The sequence below is a fragment of the Coffea eugenioides genome, chromosome 2 (assembly GCF_003713205.1).
Source record: "Coffea eugenioides isolate CCC68of chromosome 2, Ceug_1.0, whole genome shotgun sequence".
Classification (NCBI taxonomy): domain Eukaryota; kingdom Viridiplantae; phylum Streptophyta; class Magnoliopsida; order Gentianales; family Rubiaceae; genus Coffea; species Coffea eugenioides.
The window spans coordinates 29465809-29488001 of record NC_040036.1 but is presented as its reverse complement, the minus strand read 5'-3'; the positions used below and the strand labels follow the sequence as shown (position 1 = coordinate 29488001).

The window sequence follows — 22193 nt, the reverse complement described above, 5'->3', positions numbered from 1 at the left end:
ATTCATGCTGTACAAGCAATTTCTCGTTTTAAATATTCTTCAATTGTACAAGTTTTGATGAAGTATGTACAAGTTTTGGCAATAGGAACTATACTAAAAAAAAAAAAAAAAAAAGATGCTCATTATCATGATTTTATGATGTTTGTTTGTACTCTTTGTAGTAGTACAAGTTACAATGCTTAAGGTACAAATATTCGTATTTATTCCATGTGGACTAGTTATATTCAAAAATTTCTTCTTGAGTATGTGTTAATGAGAAGATAATAATAGTTCAATGTATACACTGAGTTTATGTGTAGTTAATTTCCTACTCGAATATTAAATTATTCTTTTTTCCACTTATTGAATTTTTGGCTTATTTTGGTTAGTAATAACTAATAAGTTTGTGCCATCACTACAATTCAATGTAACATCTTTTTGTAATCTTTAAAGAATGTAAAGCAAAATATTTTTATTTTTTTTCTTTTTGGGAGAATATAGAAGCCCTTTACTTCTTTTTGTTAGTAATTTATGTGAATGCTAGATATATATATATATATATATATATATAAAAGGTAGTAATTGCCATGAATTAGAAGCTTTTCATAATAGTTTTCTCTCTGTTTCCTTTTTCTTTTTGCTCTTTATTTGCCCCTCTTTTGGTGGGTGAGGGGAGTTGCTCTGCACTGATCTCATGAAAAGCGATAATATCTATGCAGAATTTTCATACTCTGCTTGTATGGTTATGTCTCTGTTGAAATTTTAAGAAAAAACAAAGTAAAGAAAGTAAATATTCTTAATATTTAGCTTAGGGACTAATTTCCAATGGCCAATTCAATCCCACTTTGCTTTGCTGCTAGTGTCAATTTTGTTTCCCAATCTATAGGTTGACAAGTGTGAATACATGGACTATTAGCTTGTGCTCCACTCATTTTCTTTCATTCTCTTTTCATTTAGGAAGAAATCAAAGGAAGAGAACCTTTTTCTTGATTCACAATCCCATTACTAGTTCTCTGCAGTTGTCATGGAATTTGGAACTCTCCATTACATTATTGATTTCCATTGATTTCAAGAGCAGTGATTTCCTTCCTTTAGTTACATATCTTTTTGTGTTAATATGTGGATATCTTTACATTAAATTTTTCACTTAAACTCTCTTGCATGAATAAATGAGATTCATGAATAGAAGTGTAAATTATGGGTACTGATATTAGCCAAAGAAAATGAATGCAGCTTCAATTGGAAAACCACTTATCTCTTTTATTAAAGTCCAATGGCAAAATTAAACTAGTTTTAGGCTTATATAGTAGTAGAAAGTTTATAGGTTAATGCATTTATTTGTCTAATTCAATACAATCCATTGAATGATGTTTTGTTATTGTAAATGTGCTTCATAGGGAAAGAATTTCAGATGTAGCTTTTTGTTAATTACTAAAATCCTTCTTGCCACCCCTTTCTTTAATATAGTTTAGCAAAATCTCAAGATTGGTCTTCAAATCATCAGTATTTGTTCACAAGAAAGCCCGCATGCAATGTATGTGCTGCACTATGAGCTTTTTCATCAGATATCTGCGTTTGGATTATGCCTTATTTACACACACATTGACTTGTTTGCATTATCAACATATTTTCTAAGCACATTTTTATCTCATATATATCGCATCAAAAAAGTGCTACAGTTTTTAAAAAAAAAAAAAAATTATCCCAAATAATCTCCAATCCAAACACACTAATGACTATTTTTGTACTTAATTTTTCAATGAAATCTTTTCTTTCCATTTTGGGATGCTTAATACTACCTTTTTCTTTTTGGTGGCTTGGTTGAGAGAGTGGAACTGTCTCAGTTATCTGCCAAGCATTTCTTTAACATCTCTGTAGTAGTCTATTCTAGGTAACCTCTAACAAGCAGCCTTTCCTTACTTGCTTAAATATTTCTCTTCATCAACTGATATTGAAGAAAATTCAGCGAGACATCAAGGAGCACTTCTTGGCCTTCGACCAATGTGTCTTTTTAACTAGCCTGACATTGGCCAAGGCTAGTTACTGGCTATAAGACTAGAGTGGTCTTTTCATTTTTTCTTTTTAAAATTTTGCTCACACACTGACCAGGAGAAATCAGATTTTCCACAACTAATGGAGCCAAGAATTTATCACTTGACAAGTAGTAGTGATCCACTGTATCTTCTGGCACAAAGGAGAACAAAAGATCATTCATTCAGAGTGAGAATACGTGCCTTTCCACGCTGTATCTCTTTGAAATTTCTGATATTGCCTAATGAAAGATTTTCGTGTTAACTGTACAGAAACAATATCTAGTCTTGCTAGAATGATAAGAGTTCTATAGCTGGAGAAAGAAGAGAAACAAGAAAGCAAAAGGCAAGATTATGTAGGAGTAGAAAATGGAGAAAGAAAAATATAGAACAGGGAGAGCACGAGCCTCGAGATGCAAGTTGTTGCTAAGAAATATATATACTACTTTCCTGATCATTCTGGGGGGCTTATGAAAGTAAATACTGTTGCAAATGCTTCGTTCTCCGTTTGTTCTTTAATTTGCGGAATGCACATGATTCAATTTGCCTGATTCTCTCCCTGCTCACTCCCATCAACTCCCCAATCTCTTGCAATGTCTTCATCCTTCCATCCTCTAGTCCAAATCGCCATCGAATGACCTGCCTCTCCCTTGGGTTTAGAGTGTTCAAAACTTTCTCTAGGTCCTGTCTCATGAAACGCTTGACCAGCAAGTCTTCTGATGTTTCAGCTTCAGGATCAGCGATTACTTCCTGCAAAGAAGATACGGGGACAATAATCAGAAAAATATGCAATTCAGTGATGACTCATTGGCTAAAACTCCCGCCAAACAAAGAATAGAGAACTTCTGGACGCACCGAAGGTTTCAGATTCTGGTTTATCCCAATTTTCTGATCAAGAGATCTTGGAGCTTTAGGAGTCAGCATTACAGCAGAAAGCCTCTTCATTGAGAGGCCAGCTGCCTCTGCCACTTCTTCATCATCAGGATGTCTACCATTTTCTGAATACAGTTGCTTTTTAGCTTCCTTCACTCTATAAGTTGCCTCAACCATGTGAAACTGGATTGCCACAAAAATTTCACAGATTAAATGATGCACCACATCATCAGGACTTGTCCATAATTTATCAACTGTAGTTGTCTTTAGTATCTTTAAATAACAACATCGCAAACAAGGAAAGAGCAACCTTCGAGAGGGCAGCTACTGATGTTCGATTGTGGTAGAGGCTATAATATAGACTTGACTTTAGACAGAAGAACAGAGGCACTAGGTCTCATTATTACTTGAAATTTACATGCAACTCAGTAGAGGAAAAATTATAAGGAGTGATCAGTTTTAAGAATCTTACCGGTAATCTAATTGTCCTAGACTGATCAGAAAGTGACTTCCGAACTGCCTGCTTTATCCACCAATGGGCATAGGTGGAGAACTTGAAACCTTTTTTAGCATCAAACTTTTCTGCACCTCGTACAAGGCCTCGGCACCCTTCCTGAGAATGAAGTTAAACAAATCAGCTCCTCAGGGAATCAAAAAAGCCCAAATCTGTTTTAAACAATTTATGTTTCAGCAAAAACCATGAATCATGCCATAGCAAAACATTTCTGCAAGGATACCTGAACCAAATCTTGGAGATTCATCCCAGCACCCTGATAATTCCTTGCAATTGAAATAACAAGACGTATGTTGCTCTTAATCATTTTATCTTTGCTTAGAGTACCATAATTCAATCGCTTCCTCAAGGTCTTCTGATCAACACCAGCAGCAGCAGCCCATTGAGCAAAAGTGGGCTCAGCTCCACAACGCTGTGCAAGTTCCTCGTGAAGTGTTTCCAGCTTTAATAGATCCTGAACCAAATCTCAAAGGTTACATGACATACAAATCAGTAAAAGGGAATAAAAGTACTGCTTATAAATCATCCCACCGAGCAATGAGGAGGAGAATGAAAGAGAAAGCATAGAACATATGACTCAATGTTAGCATAACATAGTTGATATTGCCCAAAGGCCATACAATGTGTGTCCTACTTGAATGTCGAGGTCATAGCGAGTCAGTAAACAAGGAGGCTGCATTTCTATTGTTTTCAAATTATTGGAAACTGACATCCACTGAGATGTTGATCCCAAAACTTTATTCAAAGCAACTGACAAATAAGTGTCTTTGCTGAGTGTCACACTAACCATTGGTTCACGGATTGGAAAACTTCCCAAAGGAAAAGCAATATCTAATTCCACATTCTTCAAATTAAGTAACAAAGATGGAAAAAAACTCAAAATTACAATGTGAATATTCATTAAAGAGAACAGCTACTAATCTTGAAAAGATATTGAGATGCAATTAGATTATCTACTACTTATGAGTACGCCAGAAAACCTGTAAAGCTATAAGCCCCGTGCCACATTGAGATCAAGCATTGATAAATTTATCACATGATGCTTCATCTTTGTGTATTATCAACTTCTCAAAGTTGTCCAATTTAGTAATTTGATTGCCAGATTACCCAGTGAAAAAGGAAATTGTTGTATTCACAGGCTATTTTATTCCATTACTGTCAGAAACAGAAAATGAACAGTCAAGCTAAAAGTTTGATACTTCTGAATTTGGCTTTCTACAAGCTATCTGGATGATAAATGACAATCATCATGAGAATTCATACTTGAGTTTAATTTATGGATAAAAGTGTAGTACTCAGAACATCAATTGAAAATAATAAAAAAACCCACAAGACTAAATATACATTAAAAAAGAAGAAAGAAAATACTTCATTAAAATTTGGTGAACCTGTATTCCTTCAGATAACTCCCGTTCTTCAGAAGCAGTTAGCAGCCTAGAAGTAGTGGCAGTTCCTCTCAAGTAGCGCAATGGATCAGAGTAATCTATTTCCTGTATGGAAGAACGCTTCTTCCTGCTAGTTGAACCTGATGATTTCACAGATACAGCACTGGCAGCTGCCCTCTCTGCTGCTCTGGCTCTTCTTGCTTTTCTTTCTTTTTGACGCTTTGATCTCACAGCTACATTATTCAACAGTTGTTCCTGCAGAAGCTCTAGTTCTTCATTAGTCGGCTCCATATCATCAGATTCAGTGAAGGGATACCAGATTGAATGATTTTCACCCAACTCAACTCCAGCAATATTTATTTCTCCTATGGTGTTAACTCTTTTCTCTAGTTGACCCAGAAGAGCCCTATTGGACAATACATCACTAGATTCAGAAAGGGTATCCATTGCTTTACTTTCTGGCTCTGTCAAGTTACCATGGTCAACCATCATGGCTGCATCCTTGGCCACCTTTAGGGCTGCCTTTGCTAAAGCAACTGCTTCAGCTGCTGCAGCTGCTATGACAGCTTCTTCATTTGCAATAAGGGATTCTGTTACCAAAGTGGCTCCAAGATTTGGCTGCACAAAAATTAAGTCAATGGACTCACTGAGTCAACAGATACACAAAAATTAAGTCACTGGAAAACAATAATAAAGACGCTCCAACTAGTATGCCATATCATCCTTCAATGTAGAGTACAAGGTCCAACAAAAGAGACATCAAATAATAAACAGCAATGCCCAGCCTAGCCGAAATAGTTGTTAATGAATAATGACCTAGGCATCAGCTCCAATTTGTGCAATTTTGAATTACCAGTGGCAAATTAAGTTCATAGTTACTTGACCTTAGATGTTCATCATAAGCTAAAGGAAAAGTCTAGCTTATCCATCTTGCAACTCAAACAAACCATTCCACTTATTTCCCCACACCTGCAATAAAAAACCTGTCTTCTTAAGTTGTTACTTTATCATTTGAATTATAAACAAGCTCCACGAACAAAATATCTGAAGGTTGTCACTTTTTATTATTGTTTGTTATTTGTTAAGGTTGTAGAGTCATTCTGAAGCCACTATGTGCTAACCTTTATAGCTGAATCAACTGGTCCATTGTACGTCCATGGTCTATTTGCCGTAACTGAATCTGAATGAGCTTCCAGAGAAATTAATTTCAACTTCTCCATAACAAGAACTGCAGCCATTGCTGGTGATTTTGGGGCTTTCCACGAACCATCTGAAACAGAATTTGAGTTTGCTTCTAAGGACAATAGTCGCAGCTTCTCAATGTCAAGCACTGTACTTGTTGCTGATGTTGGTGCTGATGTAGTTGATAAGATGCATTGTGTTCTTACATGTATAGGATCTCTATTTTTTGCTGCATTTCAAGAAAATGTCTAAGTATTAAAGAAGATCCAGAAATAAAAAATAAAAAAAAATTGTCCTGTTACTCAAACAGAAATCTCAGTACTAACATCCAGAAGTATTATAACACAAAGAACCAGGGCTTAGGCCAATATGCAGTTCCTCAGTTAGATACTATACTACGAAAGTTTAAACATTGAAATTAACAAATAAGAACAATAAGAACACCATAATTTCTTTCAATCAAAATACATCCTCCAAATCACAAAATCCAATTAAGGAAGCATCAATTCAGATCAATGTAATATGATCTATAGAAAACTAAATGTTTGCATTTACAATTATGAAGACTAACAGCGATAATATCTCCCAGGAGAAAATAACATTACTTGTGTTCATCCTAATGCACCATCTAGCCGATCTTAAGGCTGCAAGCTGAATTGCCAGAAGGGTTTTAATTTACATGCCCAGTTCAGCATTCACATGAGAAATACTTTAATTTTCTTTCTTTCTTTCTTTCTTTTTCTTAGGGTGGGGAGGCTCTGCTCAGAAGACAATTTACATGGTAAGGATCTCATAATTAGAGACTAAGTTCTACTTACAGAGTAACCAAGATTATAATGCCAAAAAGTAACAATAGATAAACTTGAATTTAGCTTCTGAAACAATGTTAACAGCTAGTTGAATACCAAGTGCTCCATTATAATACTTCATTAGATGCCTAACAATGTGATGGGCCCCATTATCTTGACTTTGTTTAACACACGCTTGCACCAGCAAAGCTCTAGCACAGGCCACAAACTCATTGGCAAATCATTAATGCAACCCACTTACACCTGACTGCGCCGTCTCATGGTATCAATCTAGGAAGAAAACCAGTTAAATTCTTTTCTGTTTTCCTTTTCATTTCCCCTCTTATGGACTTCCCAAAGTTCAAGAAAACCAGAAAAACAAAATCAAAATTCACTTTTATCCTACAAAAACAAAACAGCCAAAAAATGAGCAAACTACAAGTTCATTACTCATTAAGCCTATGCTTTTACCCATCTCTCAATTTCATTCGCGATCTAAAAAATAACAGCTGAATCTAGTCCTTTCTTAATCCAAAGAATAATGCCGCCTCCCCACCCCTGCCCTAACTCCCAAATAAATCACAAGCTAACTTAATATACAATCCAAATCATGCACGGACAAATAAATAATAGGTAATAATAACATTCCACTAATTATACCAACAAAAAAAAAAACTTCAACCACATCAAACTTACTTGCAGCAGCACGACTCAATACAGATTTTAAATGCAGCATCAGCTATATTAAGGGAAACCAATCCCAGAACCCACAAACACTTAATTTTAACCACTTAAAAAAATTCCAATCCAAAACTATTAAATTAGCAACCCACAAAAGTAAAATGCAAAAACAGAAAAATAGTAAAAGAAAGAGTTCAAAAACTTACAGAGTTGGGGGGCAGAGTGTTGATGGGATTTGAAGGAAACACCAAAAGCATCCGGCAAACACCTGAACTGTGGCAATAGACAAGACATCTTCTTCCTTCTACTGCTCTCAACTTATTATATCCATACATAAGTAGTCCCTGGTATATTACTATTTTCTTCTTATGTGCTTATGTATATATTCTTCAAGCATGCTACCAATTGCTACTGATACATAAGTAAAAATGGGATTTTTCTAGTTTTCTGTTTTGAGGCAATGAAGGTTTGATATTGGCCTAAGACTATAGTACAATGTTCAAAGTGCCATCCTTGCTAATGTTTGTGGGTGGGGCGAGAGAGAAGACGGGACAAGAGAAGAGAAGAGGGAGTTTTGGGTGTTTCAGAATGCGATAGAATGAAAGGATAAGGGGGATGATAGTCTGCTTCAAGAATGAGGAGGAGAGAAGGACAAGCAGTCCACTGTAGTAAGGCTTTCAATTTTGTTTAGTAGTATCTAATGGGGCTTTGTCAGTGGATTTGGGTGCGGCCGGCTTGTACATGGTCCGAATGCTTGTTAGGAAAATTGTTCGAGTTGGTTTTGTATAAAATATATAAACTACAATTTTATATACACATGATATAACTTATTTTCAATAACGCATAACTATAAAATAAAATTTTATGAGATTAATACATGTTGTAAAAAACGATGTACAAGATACAATTTGGACTTTTTATTTTTTATTTTGTCAAATCTTAGCCAGAACCTTCAGGAACGATTACTTTCTTACAACCCTTCCTACCCCTCCTCCCGCCGGTTTGAGGTGATAGTAGTAGTAGTAGTAGTAGTGTCCCACCCAAAAAAAGGAAAAAAAAAAGTGTTTTCCCTTAAGTGGAATTTTTTAGGCCCCATTTGATTGGTTTTGTAGCCAAAATTTTAGACTTGTTTTCTCATAGCAGATTTTGAAATAATCATAATTCAATAATTATGGGGGTGTTGTTGAATTTCATGAGCATTTTTGAATTTTTGTGAAGAATAAAGAGTGATAAAAATAGTTGAAAATGAGTTTGTGGGCTAATAAAGAGAAAGAGAAAGAATTAGAACTAGATAAATTATCAATTTCACCCCTTAAATTTCTGAAATTTTGTTTGCATGTGCATATATTCAGCAAAAATAAAGCTGAACTGTGTTCATGAACCAAAAAAGTGCGTTTTTGATCTATGAGGGATTAACATAGTTCATTTTGTGTGTAAGGGACTAAAATTTAACATTCATAAAAATGTGAAAGATAATTATGTCGTATCTCACTAATTAATGATACTTCTAAATTTCCGGGTCAATTCAGTTGATGGAGACAATAAGCAGGTGATAGTAAGAACATGTATTCACATTTTTTTTTCTTTTCAAGTCCGAGTGCTACCAATAATAAAAAAGGTTCGCAGTGATTCCATGTTCAACTCTATAAGCCTTCTACTCACTCTTTTCACCACATAAGGTGCCTTCTGCTTTCTAGAGTTTCTTTTGAACCAACAAAAATTTAATGGCGATTCCTGTGATAAATGGTTGAGCAAATTATCCAGATAACCATTAAACTTTTTGACTAGTTGAGTTTCGGCACATTCAACTATTAATAATATATTTTTACTCACTAAATTATTGAAAGTGTAGATTTTGGGTCATTTCGTCAGATTTTGCAGTTAACTTTGCCAGTAGTAACCATTAACAATATGTCTCGTAAATCGTGGAGACACTTAGATATAACAGAGTTGGTGGTAGAATCAGACGGAATGGTTCAAAATTTATACTTTTGATAGTTTAATAGATAAAAATATACTATTAATAATCGAGTGGCCAAATTTTAACTATTGAAAAAGTTTAGTTGCCACTCGGATAATTTACTCATAAATGGCTGCCTTTATGCACTCTACAAAAGATTACTAAAGGAAAAACATGTTAACCAGAAATCTTTATTCTTACATATATAGTGTCATATTTTGGCAAACTACAGAATAGGGAAGATGCACTTTTCATCCCTTGTTTTTTTGGGGACGAACCACTCTAGTCTGCCATATTTTGGCAAAAAGACATCTAGTCTCTTAAGTTTTCAATTTCATCCAATTAGATTCAATCAACGACTATTCTCTCAATTTGAACGAAAAGGGCACCCCATAGGGAGCAAGCTAGGGAATTCATCAAAATCAATCGAATTTTCACTTTTCCCTTCCCCTTTTTCCTATAAAACCCTACATTTTACATCAAAACTTCTCAAATTAAAATATATGAACAATTCTCTACAAGTGTGGAGTATGAGCAAAATTAACAACATGTTGACAATACTAGAAGAAGTTTCCTCAGACATCCTCTATAACTGGTAAGATCTTGGTATTTGTTCGTTATTTTGTTTAGCTTTTTCCATTTAAAATTTTTTGTACGTTTTAGAGAAAAAAAATTGCGTAAAATTTGGTGTTGATTTAGAGGGATCGCAGATGCAAATTTTTGGCTTGGCATGATGAACCAATTTGTGAAAGATCAGTAGGCCTGGTCTATTGAGTAGAATGAACCAACTAAAAGAAATGACTGAAAAAATGAGCAAGAGGGAGGAGTTGCTAATTGGCATAAATGTGATTATTCGGCAAATAATTAATCCAAAGGTGTAAATTGGATCGGTTCCATACGAATTAATATAGACAAGAAATACTTCTATTTGGCGTGCTCGAGGCATCCATTAATTTGCAATTTTCAATTTTTATCACTTTATTCATTTTGGTGAACTTCTATCCAAATTAAAGAATAATTGTCGGTTGTACCTTGTTTTCATTCGGTTTAGATTTTGCAAAATCTAATTATAGAAAGTAAGTATAAAAAATAACTAGAATCAGCAAAAACTACCCTTTGAATGATTATAGATTTTAATTTTCTTGACTATTAAAAAAATCGATAATCAGAATACAAAAGCAACCGAAAAACATCACAAACACTGATTATCCAAAATCAGATTCTATAATCAGCTAAAATAATTAACTGAGAACAAACCCTCCGGATGTGTTTCTGCTTAAATATTGGATTTGGGACCAAATCAATTCACATCTTAAATACTAGGGATGAAAATCACATTTTTCCTTAAGATATAAGCATGATGGTCATAGTGGTAAATCTCATTTTCTTTTCTTCAATACATCATTCACCTTATCTAGCTCTGAAAGCAATAATATAAGAATCCTTCTAGCAAACATCTCAATAGCAATCTCAAGAATGAAAAGCAGAAATTTTTGTCCTCAAAATTCAATAGTATTTCTATATCTTTCCCAGTAATCATCCTTTGTGAGAATTTCAAGTTTGAATGTAAAATAGTTCCAAAAAATCAGAAAGAATTTTTTTTAAAAAAAAAAAAAAAAAAAAAAACTTGTGCGTGCTAGATTCCCAGACTGATTCTTCAGAAAGGATTATGTCCAGTAGGCTATCAAGACTCAAAAAATTAAATTCCAAAAGAGGTCCAGTTCTGTAGTTTAAAAAAAGCCCACCTTTGTAGCCCAAACAGTCTAGTGTCGGGGAAACAGCTGTCCGAACTCGAATCCCGCCTCCTCGTCGTCGTCGTCGTCGTCCGCCGCAACTTTCAAATTTCAGTGATGTCTACTGCAAGGGTGTTTAGGGGCACTAGGGTTTTACTCGAGGCAGCCAAGGCTGCCACCAAACACTCGTCGTCGTCCTCGACCTCCTCCTCCGCCGCAACTGCTGCAGCGACTGCTAAGAAGAAGCCACCAACTGGCGCAACCACCAAAGCTGCTGCTTCTCGCTCCAAGTCAACCACTGCAGCGGCTAAACCGAAGCCGAATGCGAAGCCGAAGACGAAGCCGGTGAAGCAACCCCGGGCTCCTCCGAGTCCCAACTCTGGGGTTTTTAAATTGACTCCTGTCTCTCCTGCTCTCAATGACTTCCTCGGCGTCTCCGAATCCTCCCGCTCCGATGCAGTCAAGAAAGTCTGGGAGCACATCAAACATAACAATCTCCAGGTTCTTTTCCTTTTTCCTCTCTGTCTTTTCCAGCTTTAATTTTGGAGAATTTAAATTTTAACTCACTTTTGTAGTTGACAGTGGCGGAAATTATGACTGTTCATTGATTAGGGTTATGGTGAAAATGAAGTAGTATTGATTTTTTTCCCCTGATTGACTTATTTTATGATTGTTTTGTTACTTTTAAGTTGCTAGTTTGTTGGTTTTATTGCAATACTGTGGTTTTTGCTTCTCTCTTAGGTGGTCCTAATTTTTGCAGATCGAGGGTATATTTCTGATATGCTGCGTTGTTTTGTTAGCTTGAGATTATGTAAGAGCCAGTTCTGCATCTTGTGGTGCAATGGGAGTAATCTGTACTCGTGTTTATTTGGAGCTATGCTGATTAGAAGAAGAACATGGAGTTGTTATTTGTGAGGTGCATTGTCTGATTAATCTGTGCTGGATTACTTATGCAATTTTAGGAAGAGTTGAAGAAACATTAGACAGGGGGATGAAAAATTGGAAATAGATTTAGGGAAGAAACTGAGAGAGGAAATTTCTACTTGTGGATACCGGAAGTAAACTTCTTTATGAAAGATTCTTCCATGTTTCGATAAAGTGTAGGGGCTTTTGAAAATTAGACTCAGCCAAGTGAGTAGACTCATATAGCTAAAGAATAGTTATGAGATATGGACATGATCGGACAAATACTCCGTACTGAAATTCTAATGTGTGTAATTTTGAATGTCTTTGACTAAAATCTAATGTTATAAATATTTTTTTCCTTTTGGTGGGGTAAGATTTTTAGAAAATCACATACATTGTTTTACAAAGTTCTTCCATTTTTTAAGAATCTTAAAGTACTCTCACGTGGAATGTGAGATTTTTTGTTGTTCTATGCATGAAAACCAAAGGTCTTTGACACGAGGGAGTGTGGTAATCTTCAGCTACTGTTGCTGGCCTAAAGAATGAAATGAACAAGAAGAATAGAGATGTTTGGCTTTTTGGATATTCCCTTTTTCTTGGTCAGGTTATCTATTTACATATGAAAGTTTATAAGTAGAATGCTATCTATTGGAGATGAAGGAAGTAGAAGTGAAATGCAAGCTTACCTTTTGACTGCTGTTTTCCCCAAATTGTGGGCCTTTGTTACCTTGTCCTCTTTGTGAAATGTTACTCAATTTCCTTTTCTTTCCTCGTATAGTTTTGATACTGGTTGCTTTTATGATGCTTTAATAGTGTTTCTCCTTATAACCTTTACAAACATATAGTTGGACATGGATGTAGGCCACCAAATTTATGCCGGTAGTTGATACATTGGACTGTAAATAATTGTTCATGACACTGATGCATTCAAATTAGATACTTTCAAATGGACACTGATTATTGAATGGTAACATCAATGTGATTGTCTACAGAACCCTGCAAATAAGAGAGAGATTTACTGTGATGACAAGCTCAAGACACTGTTTGAAGGAAGAGAGAAAGTTGGGATGCTGGAGATTGCAAGGATACTCTCTGGACATTTTGTGAAGACTGGCTAACTGCAAATGGATTTACTAAACCATTGGGATGACAGTGCAGTTTTTACTTTTTAGTTATTAACTTGTGGCTTGTGGATCTGCCCCCTTTAGGATAGCACGATATGTGTTGTTTGACATTTCGGATGAAACTTGTGACTTGAATCTTTATGCTACTCATCCTGTGTATTCTATCCCGGAACAACTCGGTGCTTCACTGTCTTCTTAATATTGTTCTCCATGTTTACAAATTTGTTTTCTTGACAATGATGCGATTGCTGTTCATGGATATCAGTGGCTGTAGAATTCAATAGACAAAAAATAGCTGATTTTAAACCTATTTGCATTGCAGGACATCGCTATTGTAGCACTACCACCCATTAGGTTGTTCAAGGCCCTGTAATCTGTTTCTGTGTTAATCCCTTGGATGAGAATGGCTGGAGCTGGTGGTGAGATGAGATTGCCTGTCTATCCTCTTGGAACAATTCAAATGTGGACGTTTAAGCGTGATGTAATATTAGATCTAGAGCTGCTGATTGGGGTTATTTGGGCATCTGATGCTGGCACAGAGTGAAGGTTTCGTAAGGTCCCTTGTAGTGTTAGATAACTGTTTTGCCTTGAGATCCTCGATTGGTCATATGGTTCGAGTTGTTCTTCATTACTTTATGGGAGGAACTTGTTATAGCCAAAAATGAAAATGACATAAGAAAGGCATTGTCCCTTTTTTTTTTTAGGGTAAAATTAAAGGCATTACCATGTTGTATGGTATGTATTGAGCCTAAACCCATTCTCTAAGACTACTTAAGATTAAAGCTGCTCGTTATGGTGCCTGTTAGGCTGTTACCTCATATGATTACCATCCTATATCATGGCCATTTTATTAAAGAGATTAGAGCAACAATTCTGATCATTCAATCTGCATCAATGTTTTCAGTAACGTGAAATTAAGCATTACAGATTGGTTAATTCTATTGTATGCCCTTATGGAACATACTAAGTACACAAAATAATTTGTGTTTCTTGGTTAGTAAATAGGAGGCTTTCGTTTAGAATACCTTTGATGCTTTAATCCATCTATACTTTAGGTGCAGTTTCCGACAAAAATTCTTGGTTGTAATTATATATATATATAAAAAGATAACGTATCACAAATTTCTCATCTAAATTTAGAGTATTTCGTGGCAAACTATTATTTTTATAAAATATAATATTTCGTTCCATTACCTTTTTTTTTGAGTAAATAGGATTCCAATTTATTAGTATTCCCATCAAGTATAGTGGCTACAATAGTTGAAATAATAGAAGAATTATTCTTTTTTGTTCATCTGAAGTTTATCAATTTATTATCTTCTCAAGTAATTCTAAGCCGGAATTGCAGTTTTATATTTTAATATGTCTTATTCTTTACATGAATCATATGAACAAAATCTTAACTTTTTAGTCATGAAACATTTGATTTATTTCATAGGATATGGTTCAATATTTACTTAAAGACTATTTGTAACAATGCATCTCACTCTTAATAACCCCAAAAAAGAATAGAAAGATGATAAGACAATGGATCAAGCGAATTAAAAAAAAAATGAAATTGCTGACAAAGATAACTATTGCTTTTCGACATTTTAAGTATGAAATATTTACATTTATTATTTATTTAGGGAATAAGAAATCCAGAAAGGTAAATATTTTTAGAAATTTAGATCAGCCCCACAACAAAAAAAAAAAAAAACCTTCATGCACTACAAAGATAAGCACTTCGACATTTTAAGCATGATATATTTCTAGTTATTACTTATATTGGAAATATAGAAATCCAAGAAAGGAAAATTATCTTAAAAATTAAGATTCACTTCACAATATATGTATCTAGAACCAGTGTTTTGAAAGGCGTATTTGATGCGAATCCTGGGGCGAGCCCCGAGATGAGGCGTTCCTGACCGCCCTGGGCGGTCAAATGGGGCGTTAGTGTCATGGGGCGTTCGCTCTGACTCTTGGGGCGAACGCCTGGGCGTTTGGGGGAGGTTTTTCTTTGAGGCGTAAAAAAACAAATACTTTCAAAATTTCAGAACTTTTTTAAGCTCCAAAAGAACATCTAAACTAGAATTTCTCTTCACTTGTTTAAGGTAGTTGAGACCCTCAAGGTGAACTTGCAATTTCTGAAAAACTTTTCTTATGTTAGCCTACAAATTTAAGTTGGTGAACATGGATATTAGTTTGGAATATAATGATACAAAGGAGGTGAAATTTCAAAACTTTGTACATCACACTGAGGATACTCTAAAGAAATAGGGGAAAGACACTCACTTTGATAGTCAAAACTCACAAATATCATTTGCTAGTGCCCTGGAAAAGAGTTTTCGCAACCATGATCATTAGTTTGCGGGATGACGTCAAGTCTTTTATGCAAATAATTATAAAAATTTACTGTGATTTGTTGGATTTTCGCTCATGACACAACATTAGTCACACAAGCAGGTTTTACTTTTAGTTATACAAACAAGTTTTACTTTTCTTATGCAGACATAAAGTTATATATATTTTTTATTTTATCTAATCCTTTCTTTGGTATTTTTAATTTTATACATATATATATATATACATACACACATGTGTATATATATATGTTGTCTTTTATATTTTTAAAATATTTAAAAATAAAATTTTGTGAGGCGTTTTGTCCCGACTGTGTGGACACAAAACGTCTTGCCCAATGCTTTCGCCTTTTAAAACATTGTTTAGAACTATTAATAGCGATATGTTTGTCTGTGGTATCTCCATTTTAAGGAGCAATTCTTATAATTATAGCAAAAAGATAAATGCATAGATTTACTATGTATATGCATTAGTTACTTTTTCCAAAATTGTGTTGGTAATATCTCGTAAAAGGGATATGATTTAACAAAATTTTCACCTTCCATCATCTGGTAAGTATTTTATGATAAAAGTCTCACCTACCAACTTACCATTCTTCAAGATTTCTAACCAAAAAAAAAAAAAAAAAAATGATGACAGCCCTTCACATCACCAGCTGTATGGAGTCTAATGTTATAGATGCGTTGGCCATAATGATAGAGAGCAACTATATGGAGTCTAATGTTCATCATGGTGAAGAAGAGGAGGCTGAAGACGATGATCATGATAAATCCATGATTGGATTCATCTACATCGATTTAGTAATGGTCTACCAGAATAGTAAGTATGGCAATTTCAAGACTACTACTATTTGTCAGCATCTTCAACTTCTATGTTTCTGTTTGAGACTTTTGAGCTATATGGCTAGTAAAGAACTGCTCTTGACAGTAACATAATCCATCCCTTAAAATTTCAATGACTAATTTGGTGGGGTGGGGTGGGGTGGGGTTGCATTGGCTCATCTTGGAGCATGATAGATGTTAGTCAGCACGTAGATCAAGTTGATATATGCATCAGTTAGCTACTTTGGACTAGAATCACTTTGTGAACAAGATTATAAAGCATGCACCAGTGACTTTTCTGCAGTCTATCCTAAAACATCAACGACTCCAGATGGCCATGCATGTTGCATATACTGAGCCAGCTGGCTTTATGCTTTCAATTTCCAAAAGGCTTTTTGAGAATTTTAAGTAATTCTAGCTTCATCCGTTCAGTTCCTTCACTGTTCTTGTATGTTTTGAACTCCCTCACAGGCCAAGACATTGTTTTCTGGGGAAAGCCAAGACAGGAGTGATGAGATTCTCTTTGGAATCCCTTGCTGCAAACCTCAGATTCGCCAACAATTTGTTCTTGGCAGAAGACTTTGGAGCAGGTGTTCGCCTCAGCCTTGCATCCGGAAAATCCATAGAGAGCAACCGAATCCGGAAATTAAGCAAAACATGCACTAGTGTTGTTGATTATGCATATGATCAAGAACTGTATAATTTGCCACACTTTGGATTGTGGCATCTACACTTTTGATGTACAGTTATTGACTTCAAAAGAAAAGAAAAATGTGCAACTGACGGTTAAATTATTGTAATATGACTTGTATCAATTGTGTTGTTTCTTGCTTCATCAGATTGTTGACTTGTAAAATTTTATTACTCTCTTAATCCCAGAATTTAAAACATTGAAACTCGGTCCAACATAGTAATCCAGAAAGATGATGGTTAACCTGAAGACAAGATTTGACATGGCCAACATTAAAAAAAGAAAATGCTGCTAAATAGATAAGAATGGGATAAAAGTATCCTAGCAATAAGAGGGGAAAAGTGAAAAAAGAACATAAAGAGAAAACATTAAGATAGCAAGCAAAATTTCAACTGCAAGATATTACAAAATTGAAAAATTAGATATTCATGCTTGCCAAGACAAAGAAACTGTGGATTTGTTGCTTCACCATGGAAGTAGATATTTACCATTTGACAATCAACCCCTCTTGGATAATGGGGGATCAAAGAAATGATTGCTTATCCAATTTACATCTCGTGAATCAATGTACCAACATCATTGATACAAGTTTAGTCAATCTAGCCAGTATGTAGCGAGTGATTTACCATCCCAATCCAGCAAAGCACCTAAAAATAGCTAAGAATTAGAGTGCTAGGAAACAATGATGTTTTCCTTCTCCGTCCAGTATTGTTTGTGTCGAATCTGATTAGTGAAGGAGATAATGTATCCATCGTTTAACAACACCAGGAGAGCCATACCATGGTCTGCTTTCATCATCAGAACCAACAGGTGAGTGGTACACACCTTCAAGGCTGATATTCAGTGCTCCTTCCAGATGTGCTGAGAGTTCTGGCACAACTCCATCACCCCATGTATCTGCCTGGCCACAAACCTGAAACATACTCACTGTTAATCACCAACTTCAACCAAGGGATGATGCTACTCCAATAAGTTCACACACAAATGCAAACACACCGTAGAGAGAGAGAGAGAGAGACATGACGCTCTTCTAAGTTCAGAATTCATCAAAAAGGTTAAGGAAATTGAGGTAGGGGAAAAAAGGAATGAAAGAAAAAGTACCCCTCCAAGATTCATTTTATTGTTTTACTATGCTTCATACCAAATATTACCTGCTTGTAGCCTTGACCAACAAAGCGAGCACGCCATGTGGCAGCTGGTGGTTTAGATGTGTTTACAACAGCAATCTCAGAATTTGTGTGGTCAATGCTTACAGCCATTCCAGAACTATCATCATTTGAGCCAAAGAAGCGAGCTCCTTCAATGTACCTGTCAATTGAACAGCCCCATTCGGCATCCAGATTTAGGAGGATTCATATAAGGTTTGATTAGACAAAAGCTTTTTATATAGAATAAAAAGGTTTACATCCTGTCAATGTTTGGGCTTCTTAATTTGCATAATATACATGACGACATTTCACTAACACAATCTTCACCGATCCACAAACTGTTTGGCTACTCTGTTTCATCTTGCAAATATTGCTCTCGATGAATCTTTGAGCAGCTTGACAAAAGTCATTACTTTGGCTGTTTTCATTATGAGCATTACTTTTACAGATGTCCGAATAGCAAAATCCAAGAATTTAATTTCGTACAATTATGTCAAGCTCAGAGAGAGAGAGAGAGAGAGAGAGTCCACAAACAGCAAGACACAGAAATCTTTCTAGTAGTTAGGAGATGAAATAAATCACTGCATTGACATGGTGCAATCTCCACCACAGACAAAGGAGGCTACAGCATGCAGATAGTCCATAAGAAAAAGCACCTAAACATGCATCTTTTCTTTAATTGGAGGCTTGCTACTCAAAATCCAGGAGCTCATATCCTTTATTACATGCTACATGCAAGAAGTAATCATATCAGTCAGGGAGACTTGATCTACCAAAAGACAGATACTGAATGTTTTTAATTTGGCAACAGCATAGGGATCCTTGGAATAATGTCTTGAGGCAGGGGAAGTGTCTGTTTCTGAAAAAATGTGTTATTTAAACAATTGTCCTGCCAGCTAAAAGGTCTCATTTTTGGAATTAATCCATCATTATGATTTTGTTTTCTTTCTCCAAGCATAATAAATAATTTGCAGGTGGCCAAAATATCAAAATAGAGTATCATACAGAAAAACACTTCAGAAACTGAAGAGCTTCCCTGTAAAAGATGCTAAATAACAATTTTGTTTGGACCCTTAGTGCCAACTGCATAAGGTTGGCCATTCGGTCCCTGAACGGGGATGTGTGGGATGTGTATGTAGTACCATCATTAAAGACAGAAATCAACGTGCCTGGCTTGCTAATGTGCATTATGAGATTGAAACCTATCCTCTACCCACTTCATTGCAAGTTCGACAGCTCTTCCTGTGTGATAGCAGGATGCATGTTAGCCAGTTCTAGCAAACAATGTCATATGCATTGGCTGGATCTGTTTTTTTGTAAAAAAAAAGTGTTATGTTTCAGTTCATGGCTCATTATTGAAAATAGTGGCTGTTCCTAGCATTTGATAGCTTTTCAGGGTACAAGATATTCAGTTAAAGACAAATGACATGCACTTTGTGGATTTGGATTGATGTAGACACAACCAATACCATACGAGGCAAAACTTTCATTCTTGAAAAACTGTCACCCCATTTATAGCAAGGACTATCTGTCCAAAACAATAGGCCACACATTTTCATAGTGTAATGTACAAAGACCATTCTCTTCAGATGACATTATACTGGACCGAATCTAATTTCAGCAAGGATCCAAACCAATACCATTTGAAAACTATATATGAGACCCCTGGAATGAAAAATTAAGTGTGTTAAATTAGAGATGGATCTGCCAAAAGGTGCAAGAATGAACATATGCACAGGATTTGGAAGAAGCATAAGCATAATGACTAAAGCTAAGCTGATTACCTGCCTGCAATACATACATATTTCAGTTCTGGAGTATAAACAGCTTTTGGACAGTTCTTTTCAACATAATACAAAAGGCCCCTTGTTTGATCGATAACTCCAGGCACTCCCTTTGGCGGTGGGCTAGAAGAAAAGAACAGTTGGTTATGCTTTATCAATCTTGTCACACATCCAATTTCATTAATCATATATCTGCTAACTAACTAAAATACAGTGACCAAAGTATACATACAGGTGTGGTGTTCCTAGAGTCAATAACAGTGAAATATTTGAGAACCCAATCTCTTGCATGTAAACTCGTGCTAGCCATCCTCCAGCTGAATGTCCAATAAAAGACAAAGCCCCACCTACAACAAAATTTGCCTGATTATGGGATGGTAACATGTCCTGTTAAATAGAAGAATATGTTCGTTAATCATTGCAAAACACAATCCTTAAAGGAAGAAAGTAATAGAAGGGGAAATTATGAAGTAAGAGGAAGTTCAGCACAAAATCTTGTAAAGTCTAGATTATTTTTGTTAAAAACACAGCAAAGTATTGCGCATGGGATTTTCAGGCTTGATAGGCTTAACCATCCAGATGATAAAAGATCTGTTCATGTGTTAACTAGTGGTCATTAAATTACAGCACTGCACATATACAGCAGTGCATATAATTTAGTGGAGGAATTTATAAAGAATTTCATGGAGAAGAGTGTAAAAATTATATTAACCCACAATACCAAGACTTGAATGAAATACCAAAATAAGGTTTTCTTTCAGATATCAAAATTGTCTTCTATCGGTCCATGTGCAGGGAATACTCTCCCAAAGAGGCTATTGCACTTTTCTTCAATAAGCATTCAACTAAAAGCTTCTGAATAATTCTTAAGAGGCATCTACAAAACATATCTACAAGTAATAGACAGCATATATGTACAACACAGTGCCATTCATGAAGGACAACAACCTTTGGAAGCTCATTGAAAGATGACTCTAGAAAAGTGAGAATTAGTCGAAATAAGATAAAAGCTCAAAAATAAGATAATAAACCTTGAGCCAATTCATTTGCTTCACTGACAGCCTCATCCAGCTTCTTAAAATACCTGCTCCGAAAGCTAATTATATTAACCAAATAAGGAAAAAACTTCGTACAAACGGTAAAGATGCAAAAAATAAGGGACCAGAGAGGGGGAATCAATAATTGCTACCAATCAAGAACTGGCCGAGGACGGAGGGTGCCACGCCAATAGTTTGGATCAAGCAAACCAGCAGCATTCCTCAGCCAGTCGATTCTTGAAACCTTCACAACCACGGTTGGCACTCCATAACCATTCAGTATCAGAGCCAATTTCTCGTAGTCATTTGTATTGTTTCCTAAGCCCTGCAACCAATATGCATTTTGTCAAAAACCAAGTAGCGTACAACCGCTCAAATGCCGGTTTCTTTCGGGTCTTGTTACTTAAATTCTTCCAATGCTTATTAAAGCAGACAAAAGAAGCAACGAGAAAGAAAATATCAGTAAGAGAATCACATGTCAAAGAAAGTGAATTAACATCACCATTTAGGTTCAGTACACCAAAAAGATAGATGAATGATACAGTATTGACTACCTGTTTGAAGCAATTAGGCATGTGGGCCATTTTCTGTAAGTTGTAAGTTGCAGAATATAACAGGATATAACAAATTTTGTAGCATATATGAGTGTGAAGAGGAACGGAAATTAAGTATACTCACTGGAAGAATGACAGCAGGGCGGTAGGTGGAGGAATTGGAAGAAAATTGGATTGCAGAAGATGGTTGTGAGCCAGCTTCAGAAACAGCAGCAGAGCAGAAGCAGCTGAAGGAATGCCTTGATTTTGTATCAAGTTTTGTTGGTCTTGTCTGTAGAGTAAGTGATGGTGGTGGCATTTGCAGCCATGGCAAAGCCAAACTCATCTTGAATTGAACTGTCCTGGCTTCTTCACAGGCTCAACCATGGGACAAAAACCTGGGAATCAGGAAAGCGTGGCCAGTTTTGTGGTGATTTTGGTGGCCACGGTTGTTTGAGGCTGGGGAATCCCACGTCCCAAGTTCCAATCCCAGCAAACACTACAGGTATGATAACGCAAGTCAGTTAGTTTAACTGCTCTTTTTTTTTTTTTTTTTTTCGAAAAAGAGTTTAACTGCTTTTAGGGGAACAACAGTGGAAGATTAATTTTAGGGAAAATTGCACATGCTCTGGTATGTAAAATTATACCTTTTTCGTTTTTTAATCCCTCGGATTTGAAAGG

The 22193-nt window shown here is 35.7% G+C and overlaps 3 protein-coding genes across 4 annotated transcripts; 1 reads left to right on the top strand and 2 right to left on the bottom strand.

Moving 5' to 3' along the window:
- Positions 1 to 2176: 2176 nt before the first annotated feature.
- Positions 2177 to 8078, bottom strand: LOC113761022 (RNA polymerase sigma factor sigB). The gene is made up of 7 exons (XM_027303821.1): positions 7639 to 8078; positions 5903 to 6192; positions 4785 to 5399; positions 3620 to 3850; positions 3355 to 3495; positions 2865 to 3065; positions 2177 to 2759 (listed from the first exon to the last, which is right to left on the bottom strand). The coding sequence occupies exons 1-7, from the start codon at positions 7724 to 7726 to the stop codon at positions 2478 to 2480; spliced, it is 1848 nt and encodes a 615-aa protein (XP_027159622.1). The 5' UTR covers positions 7727 to 8078; the 3' UTR covers positions 2177 to 2477.
- A 3038-nt stretch (positions 8079 to 11116) lies between these two features.
- Positions 11117 to 13416, top strand: LOC113761283 (upstream activation factor subunit spp27-like). The gene is made up of 2 exons (XM_027304196.1): positions 11117 to 11626; positions 13024 to 13416. The coding sequence occupies exons 1-2, from the start codon at positions 11243 to 11245 to the stop codon at positions 13147 to 13149; spliced, it is 510 nt and encodes a 169-aa protein (XP_027159997.1). The 5' UTR covers positions 11117 to 11242; the 3' UTR covers positions 13150 to 13416.
- A 3996-nt stretch (positions 13417 to 17412) lies between these two features.
- LOC113761807 lies at positions 17413 to 21988 on the bottom strand. Of its 2 annotated transcripts, none has more exons than XM_027304946.1 (7): positions 21658 to 21988; positions 21132 to 21304; positions 20974 to 21038; positions 20175 to 20289; positions 19943 to 20065; positions 18162 to 18318; positions 17413 to 17923 (listed from the first exon to the last, which is right to left on the bottom strand). In XM_027304946.1, the coding sequence occupies exons 1-7, from the start codon at positions 21856 to 21858 to the stop codon at positions 17738 to 17740; spliced, it is 1020 nt and encodes a 339-aa protein (XP_027160747.1). In that variant the 5' UTR covers positions 21859 to 21988; the 3' UTR covers positions 17413 to 17737. The 2 variants fall into 2 exon arrangements, with proteins under 2 accessions (XP_027160747.1, XP_027160748.1); XM_027304947.1 differs by having other exon boundaries at positions 20974 to 21026; positions 21658 to 21987.
- Between the last annotated feature and the right edge of the window lie 205 nt (positions 21989 to 22193).

Coding starts and splice junctions, on each gene's coding strand:
- LOC113761283 (XM_027304196.1), top strand. CDS start 11,243: ATGTCTACTGCAAGGGTGTTTAGGGGCACTAGGGTTTTACTCGAGGCA. Junction 11,627..13,023: donor TCAAACATAACAATCTCCAG/GTTCTTTTCCTT, acceptor GATTGTCTACAG/AACCCTGCAAATAAGAGAGA.
- LOC113761022 (XM_027303821.1), bottom strand. CDS start 7,726: ATGTCTTGTCTATTGCCACAGTTCAGGTGTTTGCCGGATGCTTTTGGT. Junction 3,851..4,784: donor AGTTATCTGAAGGAATACAG/GTTCACCAAATT, acceptor GATTTGGTTCAG/GATCTATTAAAGCTGGAAAC. Junction 2,760..2,864: donor ACCAGAATCTGAAACCTTCG/GTGCGTCCAGAA, acceptor TCTTCTTTGCAG/GAAGTAATCGCTGATCCTGA.
- LOC113761807 (XM_027304946.1), bottom strand. CDS start 21,858: ATGAGTTTGGCTTTGCCATGGCTGCAAATGCCACCACCATCACTTACT. Junction 21,305..21,657: donor GCCCTGCTGTCATTCTTCCA/GTGAGTATACTT, acceptor TATTGGTTGCAG/GGCTTAGGAAACAATACAAA. Junction 18,319..19,942: donor TATGTATGTATTGCAGGCAG/GTAATCAGCTTA, acceptor TTCAATTGACAG/GTACATTGAAGGAGCTCGCT.